The sequence below is a fragment of the Cetorhinus maximus genome, chromosome 27, assembly GCF_964194155.1.
Source record: "Cetorhinus maximus chromosome 27, sCetMax3.hap1.1, whole genome shotgun sequence".
Taxonomy (NCBI): Eukaryota; Metazoa; Chordata; class Chondrichthyes; order Lamniformes; family Cetorhinidae; genus Cetorhinus; species Cetorhinus maximus.
Genome location: NC_135905.1, coordinates 12,984,016 through 12,999,466, shown reverse-complemented (window position 1 = coordinate 12,999,466; position 15,451 = coordinate 12,984,016). Strand labels below are relative to the sequence as shown.

The 15,451-nt window shown below is 42.1% G+C and overlaps 1 protein-coding gene across 1 annotated transcript; it reads left to right on the top strand.

Annotated features, from left to right (window-relative positions):
• The first annotated feature begins 481 nt into the window (after positions 1-481).
• Positions 482-11,446, top strand: drgx (dorsal root ganglia homeobox). Its single transcript, XM_078530737.1, has 7 exons — positions 482-517; positions 717-819; positions 2,246-2,346; positions 2,791-2,892; positions 5,098-5,270; positions 5,384-5,496; positions 9,606-11,446. The coding sequence occupies exons 2-7, from the start codon at positions 762-764 to the stop codon at positions 9,866-9,868; spliced, it is 810 nt and encodes a 269-aa protein (XP_078386863.1). The 5' UTR covers positions 482-517; positions 717-761; the 3' UTR covers positions 9,869-11,446.
• The last annotated feature ends 4,005 nt before the right edge of the window (positions 11,447-15,451 follow it).

Here is a 15,451-nt window from a genome sequence, read left to right as displayed (position 1 = left end):
AGAGGGAAGGGGGGAGGGAGAGGAGAGAGGGAAGGGGGATGGAGGAGGAGAAGAGGGAAGAGGGAGGAGAGGAGGGAAGGGGGGATGGAGAGGAGAGAGGGAAGGGGGGATGGAGAGGAGAGAGGGAAGGGGGGAGGGAGGAGGGGAGCGGGTCCGCACAAGTTCCTGATATATATATAACTCGGAATGTTTTCATTTTGCGCGTTTCAGACGAAATTTTGACGAAGTCTGCCCTGTCTGCTCGAAAAAAAATGACGTTCCAGACCACGTGCGCATTTTGGCAAGACTCGAGGGACCTATCGAAGTTACCCACAGAAGACAACGCTGGAAATAATTAGATTAAGGCCAATTATGCGCGAGATTATAAAAGCAAGTTGCTGAGAGGCTGAGCATGTTACAGGCTGATAAAGACATCTGGTCAGTTACACGCCGAGGGCTGGGCGATCTCTGGAGCTGGGAGTCTCCTGCAAAGCCGCATCCATCCTCATTTGTTTGCTCAGCTTCAGTTTAGACACAGGTACGGAGCGCTTTTAGCATTTTGTCTTTGCTCGATGGCAAAAGCAGCGTCTGCCAGATGTGAAACTGAGGTGGCGCGTCTCCCTCCCTCCCTCCCTCTCTCTCTCTCTCTGGCGAGGTAAACTTTAGCGGTGTATCGCGTGAAAAGCAGCTGAAGGTATTCTTCCTTTTTCTTCCCCCCCCACCCCCCGTTCTTCCAGGCACACAGCACATTTCCCCAGCCTCCTGGCGTGGCGGACTCCACGATGTTCTATTTCCACTGTCCTCCGCAGCTAGATGGGGAGTGTTGTCGGACAAATTCGTGTAAGTACGTTTAGATATTAAACCTACGATTTAAACCTCCCAGCGTTATATACACACGGGATCGCTAATATATCGCACGCGTGTCCACACGTGGATAAATACAAACACTAATGCACATCTTCATTAGATTTATAGAAACGAACGACAGCGATGAGTAACCTAGGCGACAAAAGGCGTTCAAGTAAACATACAAAATGCCCCAGAGACTATAATCTGCCTACAGCCTATGTTTAATTTTCAAACATCATTTAAACCCCAAAGTTAAGACAATTGAACTTTTCATATCTCCATATTTCTACACCGTTTCCTCCCGATCTGGAAGTTGCCTGTGTCCTCTGTAAACCGGGACTGGTAACTGTGTGAAACTAGGTACAACTGCATTAGATCAGCAGATATATCCTTCATCTAAGCAAATATTAAATTGGTGAACAATCGCCCGATGTTTGCAGCTTTAAATCAGTTTCTTTTAATACCGTGATCACTTCTCATCTCGGATTTGGTGTTTATGTATTCAAGTCGTCATCTTAAAAGCGTTTTCTTAAATCATTTATGTGTTTTACAGAATTATTGACACACTCTGTAACGTAGTGGCCAAGATATGGGCCCACAGCCCATGTATTTTGCTACCAGCTCTAGTCTGTACAGGAGAGGGCTGGTCCCAGCAGCATTTTGCCACCTGCTTTCCTTCTGTGTGGATACAAAAAAAAACCCTTCATTTTTGCCTGAGGGTTAAAATAGGCTTTTACCATCGCAGATGTTTGGTGTCATGCTTCTAATCAACGCTTTAAAACGTGGTCACGCTCCTCCCTTCGCCAAAAGGTCTGCATGAATCTTTTATGCTGTTTTGCAAACAAATTATAAACACGGGGGAAGAGAGGGAGAAAAACAAATAGATCCAATGGAAATCATCAGCCTACGATGCGTATGTCGACTCTGGCCTGCCAGACGGAGCTGGTAAAGGTGGCGAAGATTCAGCAGGAGGTGGGAGGTGTGGGAGGTGGGGGGGTGGGTCAAATCAAAACGGGCAAGACATTTGAGAGCCTTTTCTGGGTTTGATTCGAAATAATCGGCCGTTTTCTCCCCAGTTACAGGCTCCGGGATGATTTGAACAGGTTGCATTTTGGTGGAACTCTTATCTGAAAACAAATACATTAGACTTAACAGTGAACTGACCCGGCTAAACAGTGAAGTGACCTGGGGCTGCACATAGTCACTGACCTGGACTTGGTGACTTAACCCCATTTATAATGTGCTTCCTGATAGATCAAACTCCGGCTACTTGGAATCTAACGGTTCTAACATCGGAATAAAGCCATTTTTTTTTGTGGAGAAATTACAAGCCTTTGATCCAACAATTCTTCCCCCTCCCCGCCACCCCCACCCCTATTTTCCAAGTCATTAAATATTTCTCTTTGCACCATCTCAGTGAATTCCGGCAGTTTTGGTGGCCACAGTACCAGCGATTTCGACGATGGTTTCCTCCGTAGAAAACAACGCCGGAACAGGACAACTTTCACCCTGCAGCAGGTTAGTCCTGCGCCCACCCCCCCCACCCACCCTCCCTCGCGAACTACCTGTAAAAGTGACATTCAAACTCTGCAATAATGGTGAAGGGTTCCCGCCTCGGCGCTGGGAAGGTTTGCTTACACATTCAAACCCACTTCTGCATCCAGTGAAGTGCTCATTAGCCAGTCGCCGTGTAGCAAGGCGAGCCCTTTGATTGTCTCTTTGGACTAAAAAGCAGTTTGCCTAGAATTAAATATAACTAGCACCAAAAAATCTGGCAATTTGCAAAGTGTGTGTGTGTGTGTGTGTGTGAGAGAGAGAGAGGGGATTTGGCTGCCCCCTGAATGCGGTGAACTGAAAATCACGATTGTTGACGATTTTAGCGATCATTCATTTTAGTTGACGATTCATTTTTTTTTCCTAAAATATAAAAAAGAGATGCATTCTCTCACCCCCTCCCTCTAGTTAGAAGCTCTAGAAGCCGTTTTTGCACAGACGCATTATCCAGACGTATTCACCAGGGAAGAACTCGCAATGAAGATCAATCTTACTGAAGCAAGAGTTCAGGTAAATCATGTTTTTAAAACAGAGCTCGGCGCTAAGACTTTGTGCTGCTGCCAGTGCAAAGTGCATATTTGGCTGAAGATAAAACAAATGAAAGACTATCTGTCATTTATGTGATGCACTTTAATAACGTCAACATAATGTGGAATATTAGATTAGGTTGATTAATCGGTCATTCATAATTAACTAGTGATAATGTTCTACACTAATTTGTCCGTGTCTCTAAGGCACTAAATTACATCAATGCACATCCATTTCCTTGCCTTAGAAAAAAAAAGCTCCAAACCACCTCTTAAAATTTGAGCCCAAACTGATCTTCAACGTTGAGTTGCATATGAGCAGGAAGCTGCACCGCAAATCGAGTTACCAAGTCTCTGGCTACATACATTTTAACACAAAGGCCTGGCGTGTTGATATTTGTACAAAAAAGACCCAATGTTTAATAAGAACTTGCACACACACACACACACACGTATTTTATAAACCCTTTCAGATTTGCTCTCGGTGAGATCTATGAGCGAATATAATTGCAAGCATAATAATAGTTTGACTCCAGTCCCTCTGGGTCATAGTGCTATCGTTTAAAACCCAATAAATGTAAGCGAGATAATGGAATTCATTGCTCTAAATTAGGGATTGTAAACATATTATTCTTCCTTAAACGGATTAAGGGTTGCTGCTTATTAAATCCGGACATGAAGCGGCGTTCACACGGAGACGTGTTATTATTTTCGAATGGAACCCTGTTTTAGATAGAGTTTAAGTGCTCACTCAACGTCGCTTGCACCCCTACTGCCGAAGAAGAGACTGCAAATTAAGATAAATGTAGCAATTAGGGAACATTCAGGGCGGGCAGATCACGACTTTGTGCTGGGAGGGTGCAAGGTTGAGATAGGAAATGGAGACAATTATCCGGTAAACACTTGCAGCATGATCTTTTAAACCGTTCATTTTATTTTATTCTTTTTTTTTTCAGACTGAAAGAAAGCCACCGAGAAACAAAAGCCAAGCACAGCACCCCCACCCCCACCACCCACCCACCCCCCCTGCAAAAAAAAATGCTGTGCGAAATTTGTAGACCACTAAAATATGATTAATGCGTTCGAAAGCCTAGCCTTAATCGAAACTGATGTTGTCAAACAATCACTAAATAGGAAATAAACGACTTCATCATGCACGTTACTCAGTAGCAGACTAACTGTCAGTGAAAGTCATTAAAATATGATAATGAAAAATTGCTCAATTAAATATTGTTATAGCCAACGACCTTCATTCAGTTATGATGCAAGAAGTTGTCTGCATCTGGTCCGCACTTAACTGACCCAAGTTTACATGATTATAAAGTCATTAATATCTTTGTGAAGGTAACTGCATTTTAAGTCGCGCACATGTATGAGGGTGGGGGGAGGGATGAGGTGAGCTCTGTCCTTAGCCGCTTCCCCACCCCGTGGGATCTGGGCAAATTTGTGGAAAACCGATCAAATGCATGCTTATAAATTTGATATGGATTTATTGCTTTTTTGATAGAAGGTGGCTATTTTAACAGGACGGCGTCGGCCTGCTAAACCGCGCTCTAGTAAGTTGTTTTTTTTAAAAAACCCACCATTTCCAAAGCGGGAAACAGTCAGGGGTGGACTGAGTCCAGAAGTGTGTGTGTCAGGTCAGGGGATGGAAAACGGACCAGCAGCGTTGCAGATATCCAAAGGGATGAGTGGGAATGTCAGTAAGGATGCAGAGAGCAGTGAGGTGGTTGCATTTTACACACACACACAGAATCCAACCTGTCATATTGGGAAAATACGCGAAACAACGTGGCCAACAGTGAGTGCGAGGACATGACGCCGCTAGTGCTATTATATTTAAGATAGTTTCAAAGACTAGGCGTTGAATCACTGTTAACACCAGCCACTAGAAAAGGCATTTGTTTCAGAATCAAGCCTTGGTTATTAAGGTGATAACCGGGGAACGCCAGGTTTTGAACTGAAATACACACACACATACACACACATACACACAAATCCAAGTATCCGGTGCGTGAGTGGCAGAGGTTTTGAGTTTGATACTCTTTCGAGTTATCAACAGTCACAGATTGCAACTCTTTCGAGTACAATCACAGTTCTTGGTTTTCCGGGAGTGGGACATGAACCCACAACCCTCTGATTCAAAGGCGAGGGTGCCATGAACTGATGTTGAACATTGACTTGGCAGGTTTGGTTCCAGAACCGAAGGGCGAAATGGAGGAAAACAGAAAGAGGGAATTCGGATCAGGAAACGGGAAAGGAGAGTGCCGCCGATGGATCGCCGCCCATGAGGAACTTAAACTCCCCTTCTCAAATGGAGCCGAGCAGAAACAAAAAGGATTCGTTGGACATGCAACAGAAGTAAGGAGTGGGGTGGGGGAAGGAATTGGAAGTGATCAGAAATGGGATGTGTATGAGTTTGTGTACACGTGGAGGTCAGTGTTTATTTTAACATCCCCCTGTTTGACTTTCAGCCTCAGCCGGACAGTGGGTCCCACCGCTCCCTTCTTCCCGTCCTGCTTGCCCACTACTCTTCTCAACACTGCTACTTACGCACAAGCTCTCACCCAAGTGGCAACGCTGAAAGGTGGGTTTTGCATTCCTTTCATCTTTTTCCCTGCGGTCGATTGCCCGGCAGAAATTGACATGCGCCCCGTTTGGAAAACCAAGGGGGGTGGGTGATATTACATTACAATCGAACGAAACAAACTTTGGGAAACTCTCGAAATTTGAACAAACTCCTTTTTTTCCCTGTTTTTTTTTTCCCTTTAATGACTGAGTCTTGTCTCCAGGTCCAATGTGGTCCAACAGTCTCCCCCCAGCTTAATCAAATCCCCAGTGAACGGTGCTGACAGTCAGCAGCATCCTGGAGTGTGAAAGATGCCTTATTCTTGCCTCCCGCAAGTTTGACCCTCCCGCACTTCGCCCTTGATCTACTAACCTGCCCGAGCAACACATCGAGACAAGCGTTTGAAATAAACATTAAGTTATGTCGAGTTGTCTTGTCGATTAAGTCTGTCAGCCATCATGGGGAGATTTGATATTAACTTTATGACATTAAGTATTTATACACCGGGCCCTGATTTTGTGATGCGATGTGGTTCGCATTTCCCACTTCTTCAGCAGGACATTAATTGCCTCCTCAAAACTGGAGTGGAAGCTCTTCCCAGCTGTTTTAAGGGAAATTTGTGAAAGAGCGCAGGACCAGCATCCAAGGATATCATTAGCTGGGAAAACAGGCAGTGGACCAGCCCGCAGGTTGAGGGAAGAGTTGGTTAGGCTAACCAATTGAAACAGAAACGCTTCATAATTCTGAGGGTTTCTTCCCTCTCCCCCACCCACCACATCTGTTGTTTCCCCCCATTGGAGCCCTGAAATTGTCATCCACTGAGAGTTTTTTTTTAAATCTGTCATCCAATCGTTACTGTTGTGAGAAAACACAATCTGTTCACGGTTACCTCGCAAACAAGCCTGGAACGCGACACTCAGACGCAGTGTCATTTTACAGAGATTGCTCATGCCGCACCGACTATCTGTGATCCCACATTGTCGTTTTGAACATAAAGTGCTTGTAGGGTTAACATATTAAACCAACCCTGAGGGACCCTGACTCATTAAAACAACGTTTGGAGAAGTGATAGTTATACACTGTCGGATACACTGTCCCATGGAAAATGCACCTGGTTGTATTCTAGTTTCATAATAGATCAACAACGTAAGGTTAGTGATAACTAGTATGATTGGGGACAGCGCAAAAACGATAACATTTGTGAATATACATTAGGTTTGTCTCTTAACGGTAGCGTCTCCTAATTAACCATGGACCTTGATAATAAAATAGAACAGAATAGAATTGGTAATCACTTTGTGTAAGGTTTAATTTTACTTTCATCATTTAGACATTGAAATATAGGCGTTAAGGTCTATTAGAAGAGAAGGGTGATTCAAAATGCCAAATCAAAATGATTGATTGTTGCTGAATCAGAATGTTTATAAAGAAACAATAGCACAAGTAGAAATAGATAAGTTTGTTAATCTTGCTATCTTGTCATTCATCACCAATTAGCTGCTGCAGTGTGAATTAAACCACAATATATATTTCTCTTGGTTTGATGTTGGCTTCACATTAACTGCAAGTGACGTGTTTACTGTGTGGAGATACACTGCAGACTCTGAATCCCAAACTACGCTAAAGTACGAACAGATCTATAATCAGTCACAGATGTAGCCACTGGAAAAGTGATATACACATAACATGTGTTTCTCATAACAATGTCATTGTTCTCTCCAGCTCCCCATAGTAGCTAAGGAACAACTTTGTTGCAGTTACATGGTGCTCAAATGTGTGAAGAAGTGATCTGTCTTTGGTGCGCAGACTTTAACAAGGAGAAGTGGGAGTGGGCACAATGCAACTGTTTGCTATTTCTATCTGGGTCATCCTGATAGTGATTGAGTCTTCAGAAGTTTTAAGTGAGCCAAACATAGCAAGGTTCTGATGTCCAGAGCCAAATAATGAACATCTAGTTGACAAAATGGGCAAGATGCCCCCCAAAAAGTTACGTGAATCGAAATAATTATTAGCATTTAAGGTTGTAGGCTGGGTTTTGTACCCAGAAGTGTGACCTGACAAACCACATGGTTAATTTACATGTCAATAAAATATAAATGAAGGCCGTTTTAGGGAGGTGGACCTTTGTAACCAAATAGTGACATTCTACTCCAACACTTGATAATTAGAGCACCCCACTTACTCAAAACAGAGGCTGCTTGTGGTGCCACATCAGTGCCCAAAAGGCCCAAATCTGTCCTTTCAATCTGCAAGGAGTGAACATTGAGTTAACACTGAAAAACCCAAGCAAAGGAACAAGTTCCCTTGTGCACGAGGAGTGAAAGAAGGAGAAAACAGGGTCATAAAATAATGATGTAGGTGACACCAAATATTTAGTGCCAATGTTGAATTATCTGTCAAAAATGAGGCTGAACATTTAATTTAAAATAATCCCTATTCATAACAACCCTATTACTCCCAGATTATATATTTCGACTTTGGAAGCTTTTTTTTTCACTGGAATCTCTAAACATTTGCACTCTGCTATCATGGATTTTATAATGGAAAGTTGAACATGGTTTTGGATCAAGATTCCAGGATTCTTTCAAACCTGACCACATGTAACAGTTTAGCGTCTTCCCCCCTAGGATTTTGAGCTTCAGCCTTAAATGGCCGACTAGGGCAAAACTGGTGAGTTCTTCCCTTCTTTATGGGGTAAAGTTTTTTGAGGTTAGCTGTACATTACCCACACATGCTCCTCAGGTGGGAAAGAATTCAATTGCAAGAAGTCAATACTAATCCTCCATAATTCTCAAATATCCTATTAACTAAGACTATTTGGGAATACATACTTTAACTTGCATATGATTGTGACTCTCATTGTGATTGGTGACACCATTACTACTCTCCCTTGTATCCTTGCCAATCAGCATTATCTAAGTATAACATGAAACCCAATGATCCAGAGGGAGGACACAAATTAATTGGAGAACAAACATGTTTACTTTGGAATGAATCATATAATGATTCCTGGTTAAATATACTGATAAAAGATGTCCTATGAACACAGGAGTGTTGGCCTCCTCTTTGATTGCAGTGTTTTTCAGCATCTCTATTTCAATTCAAAGTTCATTGGTTCGTGCTGAATCATGCATCTGAGTTTGAGTATGTCTCCTGGTAATTACTGTGCATGTTTGTTTACACTGGGTATGGCTGGAGTGTCCAAACTGTGGCCTATGGATCACATACCCCCTTGATGCCCAGGCAACCCATTTCGATTAGTGTTTATAGTTGGCACTTGTTGATTTGTTCTGTTTTAATTTCATGGTTTGGAAAGGGTCATTTTTAGATTGTATCCACCAATGAGGTAACATCAGAACCACAGTGTGGGATAAATGGAAATTTAATGGGAGTATTGGTTTAAACTTTATGTGTGGCTGTCAACCGTCCATGGTGTGTACCCAAGAGGCCCACAGTCACAGGGGCTGAGATACTGCCATTCAAAATACATACAGTGATTAAAACTCTGCATATTGGAGAAAAAATATCACTACTACACACTTTGACAGTGATGCCTGAAATAATTTTACTGTTATTCAATATTTCCCTTCATTGTATTAGAAAGAATGGTCCTATTCTTTATAATACAGCATTACAATGCAAGTTGAAGTGAAGAAAAAATGTTTGCATTGGTTTGGGGTGGTAGGCTTTTTCAAAATGCATCAGCATCTTAACCCAATCTAGAAGCTCAGAATTGGGAAACCATTTTCAGTCGGGTAGCAAGTTAAAAATCTTCCTCAACATACCCAAAAATGCGGTGTCAAAGAGTCACCTTTTTTTTTGGAATGAGTGTTGGTGTGCAGGATATCACTGTTCCCAGAATTATCATTGTAAAACTTTGACTTGTTCTGAAGTTGTCTTGGGTTGACTAACTTGCATAGAAACAGTGGGATATGGCATGGCCAAAGCTGTTGCCCTATACCACAGCTGTTTGCAAATTGGTGTAATCTGATAGAGAACACATTCAAAGTTACGCAAACACATTTTCTTCGAGTAGGTCACGTTTTTGTGCAAGTGTTTACATTTTGTAGAGCTCAACATCCCCATGTCTAAACAAGTGTAATTAAGATGCCTGTGTTTTTTCTTAGGAAATTCCCTATGTTCCTGCTGTGTGCCAGACCCAATGGGTCTCTCCTTTTTGCCACCATATGGCTGCCAGAGCAATCGGACGGCGAGTGTGGCAGCACTGCGCATGAAAGCACGTGAACACTCTGAGGCAGTCCTCCAATCGGCCAACCTGCTTCCTACTGCCAACAGCAGCCCAGCTGTTGGACCAAAACCCTCCTTGGACAGCGACCAGGAGAAGGCCAGCCATCCCAAAGAAAAGATTGAAACTGAACGGAACGTATGAGGAGAAGAAGAGGGAACCGTAACTGTAGAGATAACGCTTAAGATCACTTTAAGACATCATTGTGAATGTTCTCGCAGCTCTAAAGATGTTGGATCAACCATATGATCAAGACATGACTCTATCTGTACAAAAACTAAGATATTCTTACCTGAGTCAAAGCCAAAAAGATGTATATAGATGAATTCTGGATTTTGCAATGCAACAGTTGCCTTCCTTTTTTTTAAACCATGTTTATTCCACTCTTGGCTGCATGGGAAGATAGTCACTCGCTAGAATTGTCTTGCACTAGATTTGGTGCAGCAGGTAATTTAAAAAGGGAATACATAAGACCGACAAACCACTTCACTTCCTTGGACCACACGCAATTTTAGCTATTGCCTGTTTATAGTGCAAGGGGGAGATTATAATCTCATGCAGGTGAGTGAGCATAGACCAAGCGTGAACAATAACAAACAGCAACTGCAGATTTCCACTAAAGTTGCAGATACAAGTGGTTGTTCTGGAAGAGGTGACCTTCTGTGTGCAATAAAGCTGTAAGCTTCTAGGTCATTATGATACAGTAGATTTCTATTAAGTGGATAAACTGTTAACAGGAATTCATTTGAAATATTAATAGCACGATCTCTGGTATACTTTCCACTGCTACAAAAGGATTTATGAATTTAATTTTATGCTGTTAATTTTAACTTGACGTTTTGATGAAATATGAAAATACTGTAACAGATACAAGCAGTGAGACACAACAGTACTGTACTTATTGCAGGCTGTAAATACCATTAAAACATGCAATTTTGGGGAGAGCAAGTATTGTATTCATTTAAGGAGACGTTAATAGTGAAGGGGCAAGAATGGATTGGTCCTAAAACCGAATAGTATCTTCCATCGTTGCTGTTCTATTTTAACAGATATATTCACTAATCAGATATTTTACTCAGAGGTTCAGTGAGCACATTACAGGTCATTTCTGCAATATCTGACACATTATTTCAGTGTTATTCCCTCGAACAACCTCTGTTTTAGACTACTGGCCATATCGTAGGACAATCCTTGCATCCCAATCTGTAATTATTGGGATATTATCTAATTTTTCTCTAAAATATGATTTACTGGCACAAAATTGAACTTTACATGATCTCTGCTCTCGTAGCCTAACTTTCAAGTTTAATTGTTTGATTAAATTTGTATTTCCAACAGAAAGGTACATAAATAAATGAACTGTTGAGCAAATTAAGAATACTTAACAGCGTTGCATCCGAAAAGTAGTTACACTGATTAAATTTTGTGTCCTTGAGGATTTTCAGGAAATTACTTTTGATCGTCAATAACACAATTAAGTAAACTACACGCACATTAGCATGAATAATTGATAAGAAATTATGTATTACCACGAAGTACTGATTTAATAATTCATGATGCGACACTAGTGACTGTTGCAGTACTAGATAACGTGGAATTTTTGCCTGGCGCTCGAGGCAGTGTGCAATTACAAGGGTTGGAAGGTGGAAGGTTGTGTATTTATGATGCATGGTTTAACCTCTTTGTTAAAAAAAAAATAAATTAATAAAGATTAAAAAGTAATTGGGATGGCTCAATTTATTTAACAGGACAATAAGCATATGGTAAAGAATTAAATCACACCATAAATCTGTTCAAATAATCTGTGCTTTTGAAATGTGAAACACACTAATCTATTTTATTAATGGCAATTTTATCCTTGAATATTTCGCTTCTGAAAGTGCGGTGGGACTGTGAATTATATTTTGGAAATGCAAAGCTTTTAAAGTTATTTGCCTCGGCTCTGATCAATTGCCCAATCAATTTTGAACATCCCGGCTGAAAATCGTTAAAATACTCTACTTTTTGTTAAATGTAATGAATCTTGCAGTATCCTGCTACAGTAAATCCTATCTTGCTCATTCAGCAGCATTGTAAAAGCACGGACATTACACCACTCTGCTTTATTGAAATCATTTCCGACTTGTTTGTCAGTCATATTTCATGATTCATCTCTTCTAAGGTTCAGTACTCTTTCAGTGCCAATCACTTTTTATTTAATTATTTAGGCTTTGTTTTGTGGATGCATTGTGACCATTGGATTATAACAGTATAGGTGCACAACCTTTACAAAGTGAATCCCAATTGGTTGAAATTTAAGCTGTCTGCTGTTAAAACCTTTTGGGGAATGGGAAGCCTTATATCATGTAACTGTTTAAAATATAAATCTAAGTTTAAAATCCCTCCCTACCACTCCTCCCAATTTTTTTGAATATACTGATTGCCCATTGGTCTCCCTAAATTCAATTCACCTCCACATATGAAGTTGGCAGTTTGACTTTGGGGATCACTGCAATCCTGTCCTTACCTTTCAGCAAGGGGCTAATCAGGAGTGGGAACCCTGCTGTGCCTTTCTTCATCTACCTTAACCAAACTCTGGCGGAGTTCAGCACAGACAGGGGATTAAAACTGAGATCTTTCTACACTGTATAGCCCAGTTCTTCCATGGGCAATTAAACCACACCAACAAAGCCACAAGTATCTCCTCTTTATGATTATAATATATTTTTCATTGTGCTTGCCACACTGCATTTTAATGCTCGAGATAAAACAGTTGAAAAACTTAGGTCAACACTTTGTGCGATTTCTTCACACTATTAGATAATTCATTGTTTTTAATGAAGTAGTATTAGACAGAGGAGGTCTTGTGGCACAGTGGCAGCATTTCCAACCTCTAGGCTAGAAGCTCTGGGTTCAATTCCCACCCCAGGACTTGATAGCCATGGAAATTGTGTTCATAATGTGGCCAAACAGGTTGAGTCTCAGCTTGTAAATGCTTCCTATACACCTGATGGCAGGTGATGAAGAGCCCCCTGGTCAGCCATACTGCAGAAGGCTTCAGTAATTTGCCATGCATAATCATGGACCAATCCAATGGAAGCCCATGGTTGCTTAGGGCATGGTGTCTGAAGGAGGAAGAATATTGGCCAATTGAAAATCAGCTCCATACAAAAATTAAAGATACAGTCAAAGAGTGGCTTTCTAATTTCATTTTCAAGTAGAGGAAACACCTTTTGTTAAAGATTTGTAAACATTTATTCTTGAAAAATGGGTGTTACTGCGGTGGCCGAAATGCATTATGCAACCCTAGTTGCCCATGAGAAGGTGGTGGGCTGCCTTCTCGAAGGCCCTGTATAGCCACAATGCTTTTAAAGTAGGAAGTTCTATGATTTTGACCCAGCAATGATGAAGGAATAGCAATATATACCAAAGTCAGGATGGTGTGTGACTTGGTGAGGAATTTGAGGTGATGGCGTTTCTATGCTTCTGTTTTTTGAGGCGCTGGAGCTCTCACATTTGGGAGGTGCTGTCAAAGAAGCTTTGGCCAGCTTCTGCCATTCATCATCTAGATATTCCACACTACAACAATGATAGCGTTCCTCTATCAGCTGCCATTGCCGTCCATTTTCCTCCCTTACACCATGTACCATTTTTGTTGCAGAATAAAGATGGGAATTTCAACTTACTCTCATGTCATGTCCTCATGAGACATTGAATAAGACTTAATAAGTAGTAAGCTGTGTATTAAAGTTCTTCTTAGGACATTGGAACAAATAAAGTGAAGGTTAATATATTTATGTTCAGTGCAATGGAAATCCATTATCCCCTAAGTTTAAAAAGGTATATATAGGAAATCATTCAAATATTTCATCTCTTTAAATCACCTCATTGTTTCCAAGGGTTTAAAAGGTAGGTGCTATTCCTGTATGACATCTGGATTTTGATATCCTGAAACATTCAATGTAAGACTCTGAGGCCTGATGTGCTCAGGGTCTCGAAGAATTCACTCTGGTGGGAAAGTAGATATGGTTTACAGTTGAAAGAGTGCTGCTTCCCTCATTAAAGGAAGGATCCTTTTGTGTATTAGCTCAAATCGGATTGGTTGAAAAAGCAGCAACTCAATTTTAACCCTTTTTCCCTCTTTGAACGTGGGAGGGAGGATCATCAGGTCCTCATTCATATAATGAGTATTACAGAGGCATTATACATTGTAGTCAGGGTTACGTATTTAATATTTGATCTCATGGCTCTGAAGTGTGAGACATGGGACTGGATTTTAAGGCTCCCTCACCGGGAATATTTTTGGCAGGGGTGGCATGTAAAATATGTTAGGCGGTTAACCCACCATCTCCCCATCCACCCCTGAACCTTTCCCCATTATATGGGGGTTGGGTAAGGCGCCCACTAGGCCACCTGTCCTTAGGCCTATTGAAGCCCTTAAGTGGCCTATTACTACCCACTTAAGGCCCTCAATCCATCTCCGCTGACATTATACGCTGGGCAGTGGAAGGTGGGCAAGAGTTAGAAGGCCTTTTTTCAACTCAACACGTTAAAATGCTGGAAGGAAGTGGGGGTTACCTCCTTTTGGGATGTCCTGTGCGTATTAGGGGCACTGCCCTAAGATGATATCCCACTTTGTGTCTCCCCATGTGGCCTCCAAAATTCACCTCCCATCCTCCTGCCCCCTTCCATAGGGTGCCCAATACATCGCTGCTCATAAAGCCCGGGTCTTACCTGGATCCAGGATCCATCATCAATCTCTGGGGGTCTCCTTGCAGTCCCAGCAGCGCCCACGGCTGAGTTCTGGTGCTGTTGAGACTGCTAAAGATGCCGGCCAAACCGATTGGCTGGTAGCCCTTCAGGGCGGGACTTCCTCCCACTGAGTGGGGTGAAGTTCAACCCTCACCCCTTTAAGGTCACCCAGTGAGCATTATGGCTGTGGGGCAGCCTTATTTACATAGAAACATGGAAACTAGGAGCAGGAGTAGGCCATTCAGCCCTTCGAGCCTGCTCCGCCATTTATTATGATCATGGCTGATCATCCAACTCAATAGCCTGCTCCCGCTTTCTCCCCATACCCTTTGATCCCTTTCGCCCCGGGAGCTATATCTAACTCCATCTTGAAAGCATACAATGTTTTGGCCTCAGCTACTTTCTGTGGTAATGAATTCCACAGGCTCACGACTCCTTGGGTGAAGAAATTTCTCCTCACCTCAGTCCTAAATGGTCTACCCCATATCCTCAGACTGTGACCCCTGGTTCTGGGCTCCCTCACCATTGGGAACATCCTTCCTGCATCTACCCTGTCTAGTCCTGTTAGAATTTTATAAGTTTCTATGAGATCCCCCCTCATTCTTCTGAACTCCAGCGAATATAATCCTAATCGACTCAATCTCTCCTTATATGTCAGTCCCGCCATCCCAGGAATCAGTTGGGTAAACCTTCGCTGCACTCCCTCTGTAGCAAGTACATCCTTCCTCAGATAAGGAGACCAAAACTGCACACAATATTCCAGGTATGGTCTCACCAAGGCCCTGTACAATTGCAGCAAGACATCCTTGTTCCTGTACTTGAATCCTCTGGCTACGAAGGCCAATATACCATTTTCCTTCTTTACCACCTGCTGCACCTGCATGCTTACCTTCAGCGACTGGTGTACAAGGACACCCAGGTCTCGTTGCACATTCCCCTCTCTCAATTTATAACCATTCAGATAATAATCTGCCTTCCTGTTTTTGCTACCAAAAT

Bases quoted from the DNA above. Each gene is read 5' to 3' on its own strand.
- drgx (XM_078530737.1), top strand. From the start codon at position 762: ATGTTCTATTTCCACTGTCCTCCGCAGCTAGATGGGGAGTGTTGTCGG. The intron at 820-2,245 runs GTAAGTACGTTT...GCACCATCTCAG, and splicing joins GTGTTGTCGGACAAATTCGT to TGAATTCCGGCAGTTTTGGT. The intron at 5,271-5,383 runs GTAAGGAGTGGG...TTTGACTTTCAG, and splicing joins TCGTTGGACATGCAACAGAA to CCTCAGCCGGACAGTGGGTC.